The sequence below is a fragment of the Lepus europaeus genome, chromosome 13, assembly GCF_033115175.1.
Source record: "Lepus europaeus isolate LE1 chromosome 13, mLepTim1.pri, whole genome shotgun sequence".
NCBI classification, from domain to species: domain Eukaryota; kingdom Metazoa; phylum Chordata; class Mammalia; order Lagomorpha; family Leporidae; genus Lepus; species Lepus europaeus.
Genome location: NC_084839.1, coordinates 82,051,208 through 82,071,225, shown reverse-complemented (window position 1 = coordinate 82,071,225; position 20,018 = coordinate 82,051,208). Strand labels below are relative to the sequence as shown.

Genomic DNA, 20,018 nt, shown 5'->3' with positions numbered 1-20,018 from the left:
TTTATCCCTCCCTCCTCTCTTCCTCTCTCCCTCCCTCCCTCCCTCCTTCCTTCCCTCCTTCCTTCCTTCCTTCCTTCCTTCCTTCCTTCCTTCCTTCCTTCCATACTAGTTACTATATTTAGCACCTACTGGCTCTCTGGTCTAGTAGCCAAAGTTGCTGGGGATAAACTAGACAAAAAAATTCCAGATCCTATTTATACTTCATTAAAATGCAAACCTTGCCTTGCCTTGAGTTGGTGATGTGAAAAGGAGGCATAGCAAAGCTCTGTGAAGGCTCCCGGAAGGCCGCCTTCCCTGATGTCCCTGAGGGATGTGGCCTCAGGCAAGATGCTTTCCCTCTCTGGGTCGCAGTGTTCTTTCTAGTAAAATGGGTATCCCTGGAGACACCCTGTCTGCCCAGCAGGCAGCTGGGAATGAGTGAGTCTTGGCGAGTTGTGCTATGTAGGATAAGGCTTATCATTTGATTCTCGCTTTCTGGAATTTGGAATCTCTTTGAAACTATCTCCCCAGCTGCAATGAAAAATCTCAGCGAGAACCAGGGTCTGTCCTCCTGAGCCTATTTGGAGAAGGAGTCGAGTGAGTGGCTGGAGACCCTGACGCTTCCCACTCAGGTCTGTCCAGCTTTGCAAATCAAGGTTTGAGTCTCTGCACAGCTAATCCTGCCCTTTCTCAACTCACTGGGGCTTTGCTCTCCCGTGACTTTGGAAAACTCCCAGCAGAGCCACTTGCAGCACCCAGCCAAAGACAGCTGGCAGCCTCCAGTCCCCTAAGCCATTGGGGAACACTTTAGTCAAACAACATTTAGTTAAAATTTACCAACATCGTCAAAAACTTTGGTCAAAGTAGGACAGCCCAGGGCGAGAGCTGGATTTGGGTTTAAAGGACATCGCACATACATACACCCATCAGCAGATGGGGTGATTCACCTCACCACTCTCAAGGGGCAGTGTGTGTGTGTGTGTGTTTGGCTTAAGAGCATGCCAAACCTTTTTTTCTTCTTCTTCTTCCAGAAAAAACAGGCCACAGAGAATGGTATATTACAGATGTAGAGGGGGCAGGGCAGCACGCACTGGGCTCGGCTCTGGACAGCGCCTCCCGAGGCTGTGGTGCTCACACAGAGAAGGGTGCAGGGTTTGCTCCTCTGTTGCCCCTCCTGGGCACCACTTGCTTGTGGAACCCTCTACCCCTGAGCCTGTTCCCCAGGGGCTGCTTCCCATCAAGGGTGGTGGTATTGCTATGACATGCCTATGAGGACATTACCAACCACACTCCGGGTCCTTCCTCATGGATCTCTAATTACTCTCCCATCTTTGCTCCGTGCAAAGCATTTGCTCCCACGTGTATTCAGAGACCCCGCCAGGAGGCCCTTGTAGATCACATTTGTAACATTTGCTTTCCTCTTCTCAGTTTACTGAGCCATTCAACAAGCACCCCTAAGTACCTTCTGCTCTCAGCAATTCTATGACGCTGCAAAGGAACCAATGAAAACACAGGAAACAGAAACCCAAGTGTCATCACAAACCAAAAAAAAAAAAACAAAACTCCAGGTCCAATTTTATCATTGTACCCTTGACTTAATGACTATTATTTCCTGAAAGTTGAAATCTCCTCCAGCAAAGATCAATAAACGGAATGCAAAGAGTAGATATTTTGCTTTTTGCGTTTTACGACTTGACTTCTTAATCATTTCCATCAATATTTAAAAACTTGGCAGTTCGGACTTTGAGACACAGAGATCGTAATTCAGGCAGCCCCGGGATTGTCCCTTCTGGGGCCAAATAGAACCTTTGGTGTCTGTGCTGATCCTGCCGTGGAACAGCTCAGAGTCACAGTGCAAAGGTACCATCCTTTGAGACCTTGGAGGGCTCACAAACTCTACAGAATAGTTGGTGATGTGACATTTATCGGGAGGCAGTCCCAAATGTTTAGAGACTCCACACTTGCGGGAAGCATCCTGACCACGGGTTAACAGTGGTTCCTCAAAAACAGACACTCTTAGTCCAGGCTTATTAAAGAGATGATCTGAGCTATCTGATATTGACGGATCCATCTGTCCAGAACTGCTGCTATTAATTTGCTGTTTTAGTCTGGTTCATGTTGCTGCAAGAGAATACCTGAGGCTGTATTTTTAGGAAGGAAATTTATCCAGCTCATGATTCTGCTGCCTGGGAAACCCAAACAGTGTGGCATGGCACAGGTCTCTGACAAGGACTCCCTGGCTGCGTCACGTGGAAGATGGCATCGCATGGAAGGAGTTCATGAGAGAGGTGCACATGTGGAAGAGCTCACATGGCGAGGGGAAGCAAGAGACTGGGAGGGGCCAGGCTGGCTCATTTATGACAGCCTTTCTCTTTCAGGAACTGATCCTCTCCTGCAAGACCCAACCCTAGAGGCTGGCATTCATCCCTTCACAAGAGCAGCCCTGAGCCAATCATCTCCCACTAGGCTCCACCCCTTAAAGATCTCACTGCCATTACACTGGGGGCCATGCTTCCAGCACATGGACCGTTGAGGGACAAACCCTATGCAAACCCTAGCATTTGGTGGGTATGGTGGGTGTGGATCCACCTGGGAATTCTGATGGAGCCTGACAGGGCAGCCGCTCTGCCTGAGTTTGAATCCTCGCTCCTCTGTTTCTCACCAGGGGAGAACCTGCGCCCCTCCCCCAACTTCCCTGTGCCTCAGGGTGCTCACCTCTAAAATGGGCCCGATGCCTTGTAAATGCCAACAGTGGGCGTGCAGTAAGTTGGCTGTGCCTATAGGTGTCACAGCCAAGAACCTGCTGGAGGAAGGCGGGGATTGCCCAGCCGTGCAGCTGTGCTGACTGCTGACCCGGTGTGGGCATGGAAGGAGACCAGACAGCACCTTGTCTCATCTCTACAGCTGGGAGCTGGCATCCGCCCTTCTCGGGAGGAGAGGGAGGTTGGGCTGAATACTTCTCACATAGCAAGGACTGCTCATTGCCCAGAAATTAATCATTCAGAAAATGCATGAATGCATTGTGAGAAAAGTCAAATAAAACAAGAAGAAAAAAGTACCTTTCCATTGCTCCTTGCCTCCCTCCCGCCCTCCTCAAGGTCACTGCCATTGACAGCCTGGGATGTGCTCCTCCGACTTTCTCTGGGCATCCCTGTGCACATATAGTTTGGGCAGTCGGGTTTGTTAATTCAAATGAAGCCATCCTGCATATTTTTCTTTAACCATCTTCTATTGCCTTAAAATACCTTTTAGGAACTCTTTCCCAAGTCGGTACGAGCAGAACTCATCCCCTCTCATCAATGGCTGCACAGTAACTCAAGCTGCAGATGGGCCGTAAGCTATGCAATCGATCTTTAATCAAAACTGGTGCATGTTTTGCTTATCGATCCTGCTCTTTTTTGCTCTATTAAACAGCACTACAGAGAACATCAGTGTGAGGGCTGTTCCTTCACAAACCCCAATAAGTCCAAACTTTCAAGGATGTTCCAGACCCAGACCCTTAAAATGGTTGATTCAATGAAAAGATGCTGCATGTTGAAGCAATGCCAGATGCACTTTAGTTTAACAAATACTTGCAGAACTCATCCCGTGTACGCACATACATTGATCTGAGCTTCGGAAACTGAGAAGGAGAGCCTGGGCCGGGGACCGGCAGCCTGCGTGAATTCTGCTCAACAAGTTGCACCTGACTTCGCCTGTTTCTGTTGAGCTCTGCACACAGATGCTGGGTTTTGCCTTTGAGATTTTAAGGATGCTACAGAAACCTGGATTTGGATAAACAATCTACTGGAGACTGGAGAGGAGAGAGGAAGCCTGGCATGCCGGCACGTAGAGAGCCACCGTCACGTTGTCCCAGCCATTGCTTCATGACCAAGCAAGTTGGGTAGGGGAGACCAAATGCGTCCTGGTGCACCTCCACCAAGCACCTTCCCATTCAAGGGAAAAGACCACGAACTTGGCTGAGGCCGTGAGGCAGTGACACAAACAGCGGGGGTGGAGCTAGACCAGGGGAGTTCCGAGTGAGGAGCAAATACTCCCAGCTGGAGGAAGGGGGAAACAGAGAGGCAACAGGACCTCCTCTCCTTACACAGTCCCCGTTAGCAGTGACACGCCCTTGGTGACCCCAGCTGGGTATCTCGTTCTCTCATGCCCACCTAGAGTGGGTCCTCGAATGCTCTGTCACGACGACAGAATAGCCCCCAGTTCTTGCCCTCCAGGTCCTCGTCCTCTCTGGCCAGAGTTTAGCAAATGTCCTAACCCATTTCTCTACTTCCAAGTCTACCCCCCTCCCCGCCTCCATCCTGTCTTTCCTGCCGACTTGAGAACAATATTCCAAAATCAACACAACTGGTCGTCACTCCTCGGCTTGAGAACTTAGGTTAACTTTCGTCCACCTAGAAGAGCAAATTCAAAATTTTCTCATTAGCAAATCCGCGTCACTATTTTATCCTGAGTCCTATCTTCAGATGTCCTTGTGCCAGTTATTTTCCCGTGTGTCTTAGCCCTTACCCCCACCTCCTTTTTAGTGGTTCAGAGCTGCTCGAGGTGGCACCATTTTACTGGACCCAGCACTGAAGGCACTGGCAGCCTCCAGCCCTGGGGAAGGAGCTGTCCACCCCTTAGTTCCAGCCCCGATATTAACAGGCTTGAATCCCTTCTCTTTTTTGCACTTCCAGCTCCTCCCTTCCTCCCTCCCTCCCTCCCTCTCTCCCTTCTCCTTCTCTCTCTCCCTCTCTCTCTTTGCAGTCCAGAGGTTGTTTTTTTTTTCTTTAACTTATTACGCCATGAATTCACAAGGCATGGGTTCCAGCAGCTCAGGCTCCTTGCCGTTGGTTCTGACCAGGTGGGCCTTCCTGGGGGCAGCAGATTGCGCTTCAGTGGAACCCAGGGCCCTTGCTCCTTGGCTTCCTTCTTTTTCTGACCATTCTCCTTCTCCATTTCACGGCGCTCTCTCGGCTCTTAGAGTGCCTAATCTGCTCATTATGCACATTTATTCTCTCGGCAAGAATCTTGCCCTTCACTTGTTTGTTTACAAGAGGCCGGCTCTTCCAGTTTTGCCGTGGTGACATTTATGGGGCACTCCTTTCTGAACAGCACCCGTTCCCTTGATGTCTACAATGTCACCTTTCTTGTAAAGGTGCATGCGTGTGGCCAAAGGCACAACTCCACGTTTCCTGAAAGGCCCAGAGAACACGTGGCAGGTGCCTGTCCTCTCTCCCTTTGCGTTTGTCATCTTGGTGAGTTACTGGAAGATGGCAGTTCCAGCCAAAAGGCCCTTCCAGCTCCTTCAACATCCGGTGAACTTAGTCTATTTCCTGGTGTTGTAACAAGCTACTGGTCACTGAGTAATTTACTAAGAACAGAGATTTCTTTATCTCACTGTTCAGTCAGGAGCCCAGCTTGCTGTTTCTGTAACATCTCATTCTAGAGGGAGATAACCAAGGTCCCATAAGAACTGTTAATCCCTTCTGAGACCAGCACCTCCAATGGCCGCATCACTTGGCATAACTCTCAACCTCTTTTTTTAAACAATATATTTATTTATCTGAAAGGCAGAGTTACAGAGAAAGAGGGAGAGGCATAAAGAAAGAGGTTGCTTCCATGTACTGGTTCATCTCCCAGATGGCCCTAGATCTAAGGCAGGCCAAAGCTAGGAGCCAGGAGCTTCATCCAGGTCCCCCATGTAGATGGCAGGGGCCCAAACAGTTGGGCTATCTTCTGCTGCTTTTTTTTTTAAAGGTTTATTTTATTTATTTGAAAGTCAGAGTTACAGAGAGAGAGAGAGAGGTCTTCCATCCCCTGGCTCACTCCCCAAATGGCTGCAATGGCCAGAGCTGAGCCAATCTGGAGCCAGGAGCTTCCTCCAGGTCTCCCTCACGGGTGCAGGGGCCCAAGGACTTGGGCCATCTTCCGCTGCCTTCGCAGGCCACAGCAGAGAGCCAGATTGGAAGCGGAGGAGCCGGGACTCTAACTGGCACCCACATGGGATGCCGGCGCTGCAGGCCACGGCTCTAACTCACCGTACCACAGCGCTGGCCCCTCGTCTGCTGCTTTTCCCAGGTGCATTAGCAGGGAGCTGGACCAGAAGTGGAACAGTCAGGACAGACACCTATGAGGCTTAACCTGCTAGGCCACAACACAGGCCCACAAGGCCCCGCCTCTTAAACGGCCCACCACCTCAACCTCGCCACACTGAGTTACAAGCCTCCTGAACATCAGTGTGTGGGGGAGAACCACACCCAAACCACAGTGGTAACCCATGTGTGAAACACACTCATTTGAAATGCCTGCGTGAATTTCTATTTTGCCTACTGGGATCTGACTGACATTCTCCTGTTCTATGTTATAGACTATTTTTCTCTAAATCACTCCTCAATAAACAAACAAAAAGATCCAGAAACACCTGGATCTTATCCCAAGCAATACTGTCCGCGGGGTCATAAGTTGTTGTCTATTTTCCTAATGCGGGTTAGACCTAATGTGTAATTACCATATTAGAAATGTTCATCCGTGCACCATTTCACACCATCTATTGGGCTGAATCTACCCCACTCCGGGAAAGCACCGCTTTGGGAACACAAGGCAGACTCCCCTTCGCTGTCTGAATGTGGCCTCCCACACCAGCTCCCGCGTCTAGGTCCCCATCAGACTCTTCCCCTCTCCTATCCATCCTTCTCAGTTACTGCTTTCCTGCCACGGTACCAGCTGTTTTCATGCTCTGTTCTCTTTCCCCGACCAGCAAATTCCTGCTTACTCTTAATTCGAACATTCCCTACAGTTTGAAGTCTTATCCCAGCTTTGCTCTATCCAAAGGCAGCTTTAAATCTTTGTGCTCCCTCCCACACCAGTGTGTTCTTCTGTAGATTGAGAATTTAATTCAGAATGTAACTCAAGGAGAAAGTCCACAGTGAGGCAGAGTATGCTTGTTGCATGAATAATCAAGCAGCTTGATTTCCTCATCCAAAAAATGGAGCTATGATGCTCACCTTATAGGACTGTTCTGAAAACTCAGTGAGAGGGAGGGAGGCCATGGGGGGGGGGGGCGGGGAGAGGAGCCGCTATAATCCATAAGTTGTACTTTGGAAATTTATATTTATTAAATAAAAGTTTAAAAAAACTCAATGAGAACAAGCACTTAGAGTTCAATTAATGGAAGCTGTTTTTTTTTTGTTGTTGTTGTTGTTATTATTGCCATCAATACAATAGAAATGCAGTCATGTGCCACCTGAAGACATTTTGCTTGATGACAGGCTGCCTAGTGCCATCATAGCCATCTGGGTTTGGGTGGCTCTGCAGTGTTCATCCAGTTACAGGATAACCCAGGGACACTTTTTCTTAAGGACCTCTGTCTGTCATTCAGTAACACGCGGCTGTAATGAAAGAAAGTAGCAATTGCTGTTAGGGATGGTGGTCCAGGGATGCCGGGAAGGCAGAGGCCTCAGGACAGCTTCCTGGGGAGGGACACGGAGCTGAACCCCGATGGAGGCCAGGGCCAGTGGAGGGGCCACCCCGGCTCTGAGGAGCTGATGACCAGGGCTGGAAAGCAGAGAGAACGCAGGGCCGCAGGGAGGGACCACATGCTGGTGAAGGATCGCTTGGACGTGAGTCCTCTGCTGTGTCAGGCGAACTTTGAAGCCAGCAGGCTAGCTTTTGCCCCGTCAGAGGGCAAGGAGCACTGAGCCATAGGACAGAAGGAGTATTAGCTTTCATGGTCAAAATCAGGGCCTTGTGTATCAGCCACCAAATGAGCGCTCCTTGTTGATTACAGCCATACCGCCTGCCCACCACCCCCGTGAGGGGAACTCACCAAGGGTCTGCACGCAGATCAGAGGAGGGAGTCTTCAGAAAGTTCATGGAAAGTGTGTCTTATGAAAAAACTGCACAGATTCAAAAATTTTCACACCAAAATAAACTCAGTTTTTAATTCCATTTTCTCATCAACTTTTTGGAGGTTCCCTCTTAGGATATTCCTAAAATATATTGTGTTGGGGAAACCTCGCTTGTTGAACATGGTTTTTGATGTAGAATGATTCCTTTTACAGTTCAAGCCACCACCCCGTGCCATATTTTTGCTACTGACCTCCCATGGGGTCTTCAGGAAGGTCGGGCTCTATCATGCCAAGGTCATTAAGTGGTTCATTCAGGCAGGTCTCACTGTCAGTGCTGTACGGTTGTTACAGGGAGATTCTTTAAGGAACTTACCATGATTGAAGAGACAAAGCAGACAAATGTAAAATGAAGTTTAAAAAGATCTTAGGAGTTGGTGTTGTGGCATAACGGGTTAAGCTACTGCCTGTGATGCGGGTATCTCATATGGCCACCAGTTAGTGTCCCCGCTGCTCCACTTCCAATCCAGCTCCCAACTAATGGCCTGGGGAAAGCAGGAAAAAATGGTCCAAGTGTTTGGGCCCCTGCCATCCATGTGGGAGACCTGGAAGGAGCTCCTGGCTCCTGGCTTTGACTCAGCACTGGCCATTGCAGCCATCCAGGGAATAAAGTAGCAGATGGGAGATTCTCCCTCCCTCCCTCCCTCCCCTCTTTCCCCCCATCTCTGTAACTCTGAATTTCAAATAAATAAATAAATCTTTAAAAATAGCTTAAATTCTTCTTTTTTTATTGAGGTATATACATCATAAAATCCTTCCAAAAGGATTTAAAGCAGCATACAGAAACACAGGATGGAATGGGCATTTGATGTAGCATGAAGACACCACTTGGCATGCTCACAACCCACATCGCAGTGCCTGGGTTCAAGTCCTGGCTCTACTCCTGATTCCCGTTTCCTGCTCATGTGCAGCCTGGGAGACAACCTCGATGGCTCAAGGTGTTTTGGTCCATGCCACCCAGGCTTTGGGCCTGGTCCAGCCCTGGCTGTTGTAGGCATTTGGGGCACGAACAAGCAGATGGGAGCGCGCGCTCTCTCTCTCCCAAATAAATAAACTTTAAAATAAAGAAACACGAGGCTTCCAGAACCGAGGGCTTGGCCAGCTGAGCTCATGTGAACTCTCCCTGCAGCACAGCTAGGGTGTGCAGGTTGAAGCCTGCATTTTCCAGATACACAAGGTCACAAGAAAAACAAGAATAAGTCCTCAGGAGCTGGGACACAGAGGGAACCGGAAGGGAGAGCCATAAGCAGTGAGCTGAGGCTGAGGTACCGAGGTGGGTGCTGGAACTGGAAACAGACTTGGAGGGCCAGGAGTTGGGGAGGGGAGGCCTCAGGCCTGCAAAAGACACACACCGCTGCACCATCAGCAGACTGGGAGCTGGAGACCCCGCTCCACGGACAGGAAGGAAGCTTGACCTCAAGCCAGAAGACGAGCATAAAGTTGGTCCTGGGCCAGCGATGCCCCTGAGACACGAGCAAACGCAAGTGCAGAGTGCTCTGGTCCCTGTGATAGGAGCTGTGCGTTCCCAAAGGATGTGACAGTTTGCACAGGCAAAGGATGCTGGGAGCACTTAACAGATAAGGAAGCAGAACTCCCAGAAGGCTCCAGGACCACACGCAGGGGCTGAAGGTCCCAGGGGGCCATCCCCTGCCTCCTCGGGCATCTCCTGGGTCCCAAACACCCAGGCCGTGGGCACCCTGGCACAGAAGGCCTCTGGGGAGGTGAACACCTGCCACCTCCTGGCTGCCAGGCTGCCCGACTGAGCAGGCAACAGGAGGACAGAGGATGCTAGCGGGAGCCAGTGAGGGGCTGAAGTCTCTGGGGTGACCAAAATCCAAAGCCGTGTCCACAGCAGAGGTGTCCTTTTTTTTTTTCTCGAAATCTGCTTGACCTTTGTCATTGTGATTAAGCTTATCTCTTCTTACGTTTGCTCAGCTGGTGGCCAAAAGATGTCCTTACCCTTTCCTATGAAAAAATACTAATTTTTTTTTTAAAGGTTCACTTATTTATTTGAGAGGCAGAGTTCCAGACCCAGAGAGGGAGAGACAGAGTTTTCCATCTGGTGGTTCACTCCCCAAATGGCTGCAACAGCCAGAGCTAGGCCAATCCAGAGCCAGGAGCTTCTTCCTGGTCTTCCACGAGGGTGCAGGAGCCCAAGGACTTGGGCCATCTTCTACTGCTTTCCCAGGCCACAGCAGAGAGCTGGATCGGAAGAGGAGCAGCCGGGACTCAAACTGACGCCCATATAGGTTGCAGGCACTGTAGGCAGAGGCTTAACCTGCTATGCCACAGCTCCGGACCCACTAAATAATTGTCGAGATGGCTACTAGTCTCTGTAACATCAGCACTCTCACACGCTCAAGAGGCCACTGGGGGTTGCCTAAGGCTGTATTGTCTGAGACCTGGGAGAGAAAGGCCCTCCCCGCCTCGTGTCTCTCAGCTTGCTCCACCTGCTTCTGCACTTGCTCGGTCACCACTCTGCCAGGGGAGCAGTCAGGTCTTCACTGGCTGGGCCAGGTTGCTGACCCACCCCTGAGCCTGTTCTGACTCTACAGGTGCTGCCTGGGAGGGGAGGCAGAAAGGGTAGGGCCAGGCTCATGTGCTTTGGAGAAACTTTCACGGACTCCCTTCCCACTCCCTGCCTTAGACCCCAGAAACCTGCACTGCAAGACCCATTACTTGAAATCCCATCCTCAAGAAAAGAAGATCTGGAGCCACTGCAAGTCATTAGGCAGACACACGCCAGGGCTTAGCCCAGGCTTCGGCAGCAAATGCAACCCAGATGCTATCTGGCATCACCTGGTTCTTGGGGAACTGGCTGAAACCAGCTTGAATTCCTCCAAAGCCCTCCCTAAGATTTCCAGCCCCCACGCCCCAGGAAGGTTGCACCCTGGGGACGCTGTCTTGGGGGGTGCTGTCTCAGCTCCATCACATCAGTCCAGAAGGGAGCCTCAGCCTGCCTCATCCCCACTTGCAGACGCTGATTCGTGGCTATGCTGAGGCCTTGGAGGTAGTAGAGGAGGGGACTGAGGAAAGACAGCCGGGAATGGTTTTGCAGCAAATGAACAGCTTCAAGTTCAATGCTAGCATCTTTATCTCATGTTCACTGGGGACGTCTGGGGAAAAGTGGACACGTGGGCCCCTTCATTTCTCCTGCAGGACAGTGCCCTTCACCAATTCCACGCTGACACTCAGGTCTGAGGTGTCGCACACCCTGTCTCCCACGGAGCGGATCCATCACGCAAGCATACGCACATGCAAACACACACACGCGCACATGTACACATGTGTTCCTTCTCCGAGAGGAATTCCCACACCCGTTGCTAAGCTAATGGATTTGTCACTTCCTTACATATAGAGAAATGGAAATCCATGGAGATCAGGGTCCCATGTGGGCGCTCGGTGCAGTGGGACACATTAACAGATACGTAGTCAAGGCCCAGACGAGGCGAGAGGGGACTGTGATGTGCCGGTCACCCCCTGGCCGCTCCCGCGCTCAGGTGTGGTAAACACCAGGGCTCGTGAGTTCTGAGCATCAAGCCCTTCCACTTCGTATAGGCCAAGTCCCAGGCCACGACCCCGGAAGAACACTGCGGCCCTGACACTGTCGGACAAGGGCCGAGCAGGGGCAGCAGAGCAGAGCGCCCCTCCGTTGTGGATGGACAACTTTGCTGGTGCCAGAGCCCCCTTGACAGCACACACAGTGAGCGTGCACAGGTGCACACTAACGCCACCCACCAGGGATGCTGGAGAAGAGCCCTGGCTCTGAGCATGCGGGTGGATGAGGGGTGCGTGGCTGGAGACTCTGGAGGGGGTGCGTGTTGGGGTGGGGATAATAGAGTTCACCTGACTGTTGGCTGGCAGGTCCATGTTAGCCCCACGCTCCTCACACGTGTTTCCCTGTAGCACCGACCCCCTGGCATGAACTCTCATCCTCTCAGGCACCTCCCCGGCCCTGCCTTCTGCCCATCCAGCAGCTAGGGGATGCCTGGCTTCGAGAGCAGCCAGCCACAGCCAGCGAGTTGCCAGGGGCAGCGCAGGGAGGCCAGCAGCTGGGCAGTGAGCAGAGTGGGCATTTGGTCAACTCAGTGATGACTGCTGGGACGTGAGGGTCACCACAGCTCTGCGGGCCACCCAGGGTCACACCTGGAGGAGTGATACAACCCGGGTCATTTTCTGACAATCTGTCCAGCCACGGCAGTGGAGGCCTGGGGCACAAGAGGCTGGAAGCTGCAAGTGAAGAGGCCGATACGGAAGTCCAGATGAAGATGGAAAAGAAATGGGAGCACGTAGTGACGGGCGTTTGCCTGGTGGTTAAGACATCGCTGTCCCACACGGCAGTGCCTGAGTTCGAGTCCTGGCTCCAGTTCGACTCCATCCCCCTGCAGGTGCAGACCCTGGGAGGCAGCGGTGGTGGCTCAGTGGCTGGGTTCCTGCCATCCACGTGGAAGACCTGGACTTACTTGTCCCTGCTCCTGACTCAACCTCAGCTCAGCCAGGGCCACTGCGGACATTTGGGGAGAACCAGCAGATAAGAGCACTTTGTCTCGCTGTGCCTGTGTCTCAAGTTAAAAACATGTAATTGAAAAGAAGAGAGACGTAGGAGTGCATGGCAGGGCGGGGGCGGTACCTCCGAGGCCGGACATGGGTCCATGGGCCACCGCTGCCAGCAGGTGCCACTTTCTTCTTTTCCTCCGTCCTTGCCTCTGCCTATAAAAGGCAGCTCAGTTTCTACACCCGGGTGACATGACTGACACGTGTCCTGTAGCGCGTGCAGCTTCAGCAAAGAGGAGTGGGGAGCCCCTAACCATCTCTGAGGAAGGCCCGGGTACAGAAGGGCACTCGGGGCTGGCGACGACTGGAAAAGCCGTTTGTGTAATGATAAGGATGGGACAAGATCAGAAGGTTGTGTAAATAAGGGGAGGCCCTGAGTTCAGAGGGATTCTTTGGCATGTGTGTGTCTGGGTATGCACACACGTATACATGGATGCACACAACACATGCACACCTGTATGCATGCAAACATACCTCTACATGCATGTACTTCAAAAGGTTCATGGAAAACTGGGATTAAAAATAAGTTCATTTTGGTGCAAAAACCTTGAAACTCTTTCATATTTGTTCCTAATACACATTTCTATGAATTTTTGGAGTCCCCTCATGCATAGAAACATTTATGCCCACAAAACCTATGTGTACACACACACACACAGAGATACCCAACCTATGAGTCTTAGAGAAGCTCTTAGATATAACAAAACAGCTATATATAGATTTCAAAATTTTTGCACCAAAGCAAACTTACATTTTCATTTCATTTTCCATGAACTTTTTGAAGCACTCCCTTACGCGTGCACGTACTCACGTATATGCACTTATAATGAACTTATTTCATAAGGAGAGCCCCTTTAAAGGCTACAGGGCCTTGCACTTGATTGATATTCATTAATGTTTGTTGAATTCAAGCAAACCACCGCTGCGCCCATCCTGTTTTTTATCATTGACCATTGCTCTCAGGAGTTAATGTTTGAACCTGGCCATAAAGAAATCAACAGCTCCTGACCTATGGTCCATATTCAAAAGGGAAGAAGCCCCCTATAAAACAGCCCACAGTGGGCAACCTGGCCAGCAGCGCTGTGGGTCAGTTGTGGAGGCGTGACTAACCAACCTCAGCGCCACCATGAACTTCACCGGCAAGTACCGACTGCAGAGCCAGGAAAACTTTGAGCCCTTCATGAAGGCAGCCGGTGAGTGCTGGACTGGACACTGAGGCTGTGGGTCACAGCAGGAGCTCAGCACCAGCTAGGCAGGGTCTGAAGGCTGAGATGGAGGAGAGGTGTGGCTATAGCAAATTTGGGGGGCATTTTATTGACTTCTGTTGTCTCCTGCAGCTTATGCTATCACTCAGTGGACAAGACCACCCTTAGGCAGGTGAAAAGAACATTGAACTAGAGTGTGATCTAGACTGAAGCCCGTGTCTGTTGGCGCTTCAGGATGTGACCCTGTGCGGGCAGGCAGGCATTCATTCATTCACATATGCATCCATGCCTCCACCCATTCGTGTTGATTCAAGGCCAGCCGCACACTGAGTGAGGTGCTGGGAGGATACCAGGCAGACAGATGATGTTGAGCCACATTTCCAGAACACAATTTAGAGAAAGAAGAGCAGAAATAAACACAGTAAAATACACCCTAAAGTGCACCGAGCGCTGACTGCACTAAGCACTTATAGCAATAGCCCATTTAATCCTCACCACGGCAACTCTGCGTTGGGGCACCTGAGGCTTAGAAAGGCTAAGTAGGCCGGCGCCGTGGCTTAACAGGCTAATCCTCCACCTTGCGGCGCTGGCACACTGGGTTCTAGTCCCGGTTGGGGCGCCGGATTCTGTCCCGGTTGCCCCTCTTCCAGGCCAGCTCTCTGCTATGGCCTGGGAAGGCAGTGGAGGATGGCCCAAAAGACCAGGAGAAGTGCCTGGCTCCTGGCTTCGGATCAGCAAGATGCGCTGGCCACAGTGGCCATTGGAGGGTGAACCAACGGCAAAAAGGAAGACCTTTCTCTCTGTCTCTCTCTCTCACTATCCACTCTGCCTGTCCAAAAAAAAAAAAAAAAAAAAAAAGAAAGGCTAAGTAATCAGGACCAGGGTCATTCAGGTGTGAGTGTTTGAGTTGGGATCTGAAGTAGGAGCAGCACGGGCTCCCAGACAGCCCAGTTTAACTCCCTGTTCTTCCCAGGGTCCCTGTCTTCCAGGGAGCATGGTGGTGGTGAAGGGGAAATTGAGGCTGAGTCTTGGATGATGAGCAGGTGTCCACGAGGGGACTGGACGTGAAGAATGTGTTTCAGGCAGGGGGAGCCCAGTGAGCAGAGGGTGCGGTGTGATTAAGGAAGCTGTCGAGAGAGAAGACAGCAAGAACAGGGAGAGGAGGACCTTCAGGGCCACGGTGAACCCAGATCTTTCTCTGTAGTCATGCCACCTGTGTGTCTTGCATTCCTCACCTGCACATGGTACCCCCACCCCCACCCCCGCCAACTCCTGCTGCCAATGCATTTGGTTTTCGTGAACCTCAATTCCTCCGAGAGCATGGCTGTGCTCTGAAACTTTGCAGAGCCCTAGTCCGAGGCCAGAGCCTTGAGAGCCTTGCCTGCCAGGGTGAAGCCAGGGACAGGTGAACACAGGTTTGCCAGGACAGCCCCACTGTGACCAGCTCATCCTGGCACAATATTAATAGTGTCCCCTGTCACTTCTCTGGGTGTGGAGGGTAGAATGCTTCCACTCCAAGAGCAAAGCAGCTAAAGGAGGAGAGGACGTGGAGAAGAGGTGAGCAGGAAGCAGGTGCCCACCAGAGGCGGGCCCCAAGAGTGTCCTCTTTGTCAATTAACTGGCAAGACAGCACCTAGGCCAGGCCATTGACTTTTCCTTTGGGAGACCCAGGGCCACATAGCTCACAGGCCTCCAGAAGTTTCTGTGACCTCTGGGGAGACAGAGTGCCCTTCCCCCAGCCCACCCCATCCACGCCACAGCCTCTCCCATCTTGGAGCCTCCGATGAGGCTGACGCGTGTGACGTCACACCACCAGGCGTGCCTGAGGACGTCATCCAGAAGATGAAGAACGCGGAGGGGACGTCGGAAATTGTGCAGAACGGGAAGCACTTCAAGCTCATCATCTCCACCGGCTCCAAAGTGATGCAGAACGAGTTCACCTTGGGGGAGGAGTGTGAGCTGGACACCGTGCTGGGGAAGGTCAAGGTAGGAGGGCTCCTTCCGGGCCCCCTCTGCTTCCAGAATTTTCTCTGAACCTGGCCACGGGGTTTCCTGCCATTCCCAGCACTCATCACTGAAGCCACCTCTGGGAGAAGCCCAGACAAAAACAGCTCCTGGGGAAGCTTCTCTTATTCCCAGGAGACTGCCAGGGGTGCTCTGACCCCCTAAACCCGAGCTCTCCCACATGAGGGAAATGGGGAGGGGGGAAGGGAGCCAGACACACAATGAGACTCTGCTTCAGATTCTCCCAGGCCCACCATTTATGAATCTCAAGGCAGGACCCAGCAGAGGCGCAAGTGGGGATCAAGTCAACCGGCCTTTGTTGAGCCCAGAGCTGGTAGTCATAGGGAGAGACTTCCTTCTTCTTTTTTTTTTTAAGATTTATTTTATGTATTTGAAATACAGAGTTACAGAGAGAAGTAGAGACACACAGAGAGAGATCTTCTATCCGCTGGTTCACTCCCCAGATGGCCCCAACGGCCGGAGCTGAGACAATCCAAAGTCAAGAGCCAGGAGCTTCTTCCAGGCCCCCCACAAGGGTGCAAGGGCCCTAGGATCTAGGCCATCTTCTACTGCTTTCACAGGCCACAGCAGAGAGCTAGATGGGAAGAAGAGCAGCTGGGACTAGAACCGGTACCCATATGGGATGCCAGTGCTGCCGGCCAGGGCTTTAACCCACTGTGCCACAGCGCCAGCCCCAGGGAGAGACTTCTTGGAGCAAGTACTGGCAACTCCACAATACCAAGGCCCAGGCAGGCACTCAGACCGAGTCTCCAGGGATGGTCCCCAAGCCCCTGGCCTCAGCTACCTCATCTGTATAATGAGAATAGTCTGCCCTGACTGAATGCAGATGGCAGGGCACCCTCCTCCACTGAGCAATGCGTTCAGGGGCAAATTCTTTTGAGAGACCACAGCAAGGGGAAAGCCATCATTGGGTTTACCATGGGTCTTTTCCAACTGTCCATTTTGGAGACAATTTTTTTGAAGATTTATTTTTTGTATTTGAAAGACAGTTATAGAGAGAGATAGAGGAAGAGAGAGAGAGAGAGAGATCTTCTATCTACTGGTTCACCCCCCAAATAGCTGCAATGACTAGGGCTGGGTCAGGCCGAAGCCAGGAGCTTCTTCCAGGTCTCCCACATGGGTGCAGGGGCCCAAGCACTTGGGCCATCTTCCAGTGCCTTCCCAGGCTATAGCAGAGAGCTGGATCCGAAGTGGAGCAGCCAGGATTCAAACCAGTGCCCCTATGGGATGCCAGCATTGTAGGCCGTGGCTTAACTCATTACGCAATGCTGGGACAATTCACCCATGACACAATTGTTCCAAAACAATTCTTTTTCAATTTTTACTTATTTCTTTTCATTTATATGAAAGGCAGAGAAACAGACACACACAGAGAGAACTTCCATTCCCTAGTTCACTTCTCAAAGACCCACAACAGCGAGGGCTCATCCAAGACAAAGCCAGGAGACAGGAACTCACTCTGGGTCCCTTTATGGGTGGCAGGAATCCAAAACTACTTGAGCCATCTCCTGCTGCCTACCCAGGCTGTGCCCTGGCAGGAACTAGACTCAGAGGTGAGCTGGGACTCGAACCGAGCCACCTTGGTATGGGATGTGGGTGTCCCAAGCAGTGTCTTATTGGCCATGCCAAATCCTGCCCCTGGAGGCAAAGTTTAACCTTGGCTGGTGTTTTCTGCTCACTGTTGGGTTTCCATGTTGCTTCTTCCTGGATGCAGAAGGCTTGGGAAGGGGAATAGACTATAGAAGAAATATTACGTACAAGGCAACCTGTTTCCTCAGCTGACCACTACCTCCCTCCGTCAGCGTGGAGAATTGAGATTTCACCAGACTTCATATTAGCACTTGTATCCAGAACAGACTAGGGATCCTCTGAGAAAAGCAGTCTGGACCTTATCTTTCGTTCTCAAATGCATCTCCCAAAGAGTAAGGGGATGGGGGGTGGTGCAAGGATGGGAGAATTCTGGTTGTTGTAAGCTTAGACACGTGTAGGGGGCAAGGGTCTCCCTCCCTCCCCGGACCCTTCCTCACAGCCTTGCCTCTGTCCCCTGCAGGCCGTGGTGAACCTGGAAGGTGAGAACAAACTGGTGACGACATTCAAAAACATGAAATCCGTGACCGAACTCAACGGCGACACCATCACTAACGTAAGTGGGCACTCTGAGCTGTGGCTCCCAGGGTGGAGGGGAGAGGGGCAAGCCACACTCCCAGCCCTAGCCGCCCCACCCCCTCCCTCCCCAATCCCCACCCCAGTCTCCCACTGTCAGTACCCACAGCTGCTCATGGAGAACCCACCACAGGATGGGCAGTGGACATACCTTGTCTCTACTCTTTCCAACAACCCTCATGGGGAAACTGAGGCAGCAAACGGCCAGGACACAGCAGAGCCAGGGCTCCTCTGAAGCGGCTCTGCCTCAGCAGCCCACCAGCCACACTTGTGCATGACATCAACCCCATTGGGAGCCCTCATGTGGAGACAGCAGGCATTTGTATGTTTATCACAGTCACACCAGTTTCATTCTACAGAAACCCATGCAGCAGTGTTAGGATGGTTTTCCCATGGAAGGAGGGCTCCTGACTGATTCACCAAAGGCCACACATGGGCCACGCCCATCTCCTGTGTGCCTCCTCTCCCCATTGTCCACCTGTGCCTGTCTCCTCTCAGGACTGGAGTAAGGGACACGCTGGGCAGGAGGAGGCCCAGCGACGTGCCTGGCCATCAGCACAGTCCACCTGTCTCTGTTTCCACTGGGGGTAGCTGCAAGAGCCGAGGGCAGAGACCCCTCTGGTACCCAGGTAGTGCTGGAGCCTCCAGCAGTCTCCAGGGATCCAGGGATCCAGGGATCCAGGGAGCAGTCACTCCTGTGGACACAGCACCCACGCTCAGGGAAGGCTCCAGCTGGCCCAACGCTAGGCTCTTCCATTGCCTTTCCTACTGATGACCCCGTAGTGATGAACAGTCACACCCCTTCCCTGCTGTCTCAGGACTAGTCAGTGAGCCACAGAGCCCCCCACCCCACCCCTGCCATGTGCGCTGTAAGCCCAGGGTGCTTAGTGAATGCCTTTGCCCACGTGGCCTCTGTTTGGAGAATCACCATTGACGGTGGCTTACGAGGCTGGTGCCCTCCAGGTGTGCGGTCACCCAGCTGCCCCCAGGGTGGGGGTGAACAGCACAGCTCTTCTCCTGCAGTTGTGGCCCCTGGCCCTTCCTACCTCTTGGGTGGGCTCTCGGGAGTCACAGAAGGTAGAGCGCTGCCCAAGGGGGCTGTCATTGCCCTTTTCAAGTAGAAAAACCCCTCAACCCGAGACAGTGTCAGCACCAACCACGAGATGCGCAGCCTTTGCCCCCGCCCTGCCACACTCACAGCTCAGCCGGGGAGCGGGGCCAAGCTGCCCTGGACCCCGGCCTGGCCAGCGTCCTCTGATGTGCACCTTCTCACCTCTTCCTCCCATGAGGGAGGCAGGGCGAGGGATTTGGTGAGCAGTTATCCGAGGTCATCTCGCTAGTAAGGAGTAGAATGAGGGCAGCAAGCATCATGTATCTGCTGAAGCCCAGGGCCTCCTTTCCCACCTGAGATCATGTTAGGATGACCAGGAGTGGGGATGGAGCATCCCTCAGCAACCCCAAAGCTGGTCCCTCCAGGGTCCCCGTATGCCCACAGCTTTAGGAGGACCAGGACGTAGTACTGAGCCTAGCTCCAGGCTAGGTCCTAGGTGTTTCCTTGCACGTGTGTCCGGCTAGATGGAGTTGCAACATGTATCTGGTATACAGTCGGTGCTCAGAGATACTTCCAGAAGTCAGGTTGGAGGGGCTGGGTGGGTGGTCTCGCCATCACAGCCAGTGACGTGGAGAGGACGTCCGTGAAAGGCAGGACAACTCCGTGCAAAGCAGCGAAACAAGAAAGGGTTGGCGCAGGGTTTTAGGGAAACTGCCAGCCCCTCCTCCGGGCCTACAGTCAACAGAGGAACCTTTGAGAGGTTTCGTGTGTTAGCGTGTTTGGGGCTGTTTTTATTCTTATTTCTTACAATTCAACATCAGGTGAACGTTTTGTGTCTTTTCTGGCTTTCAGACCATGACAATTGGTGACATTGTCTTCAAGCGAATCAGCAAGCGGATTTAGACAATCTACAGTTCATATTTTTGCTATGTAAAATTGCTGTAATAAAGTGGACTTTGTTAAAAAAATAAAAAGAGGCTCTTTTCTTCTTGACGGCTTCTCCCTGCTGCTGCTGCTATCGCTGGGCGCCGATCACCTCTGTTTTCATAAACCATGACAGTCTGCATGCTGCACCCGGCCAGGTCAAGCTGCCCACTCAGCTGTCCCCACCAGGAATGCCGGGACTGGCTGGATTTGCAGGGGGACCCTAGTCGG

At 52.1% G+C, this 20,018-nt stretch overlaps 1 protein-coding gene across 1 annotated transcript; it reads left to right on the top strand.

Annotated features, from left to right (window-relative positions):
• Positions 1–13,434: 13,434 nt before the first annotated feature.
• Positions 13,435–19,829, top strand: FABP1 (fatty acid binding protein 1). The gene is made up of 4 exons (XM_062209826.1): positions 13,435–13,612; positions 15,441–15,610; positions 17,700–17,792; positions 19,716–19,829. The coding sequence occupies exons 1-4, from the start codon at positions 13,546–13,548 to the stop codon at positions 19,764–19,766; spliced, it is 381 nt and encodes a 126-aa protein (XP_062065810.1). The 5' UTR covers positions 13,435–13,545; the 3' UTR covers positions 19,767–19,829.
• Positions 19,830–20,018: the final 189 nt, after the last annotated feature.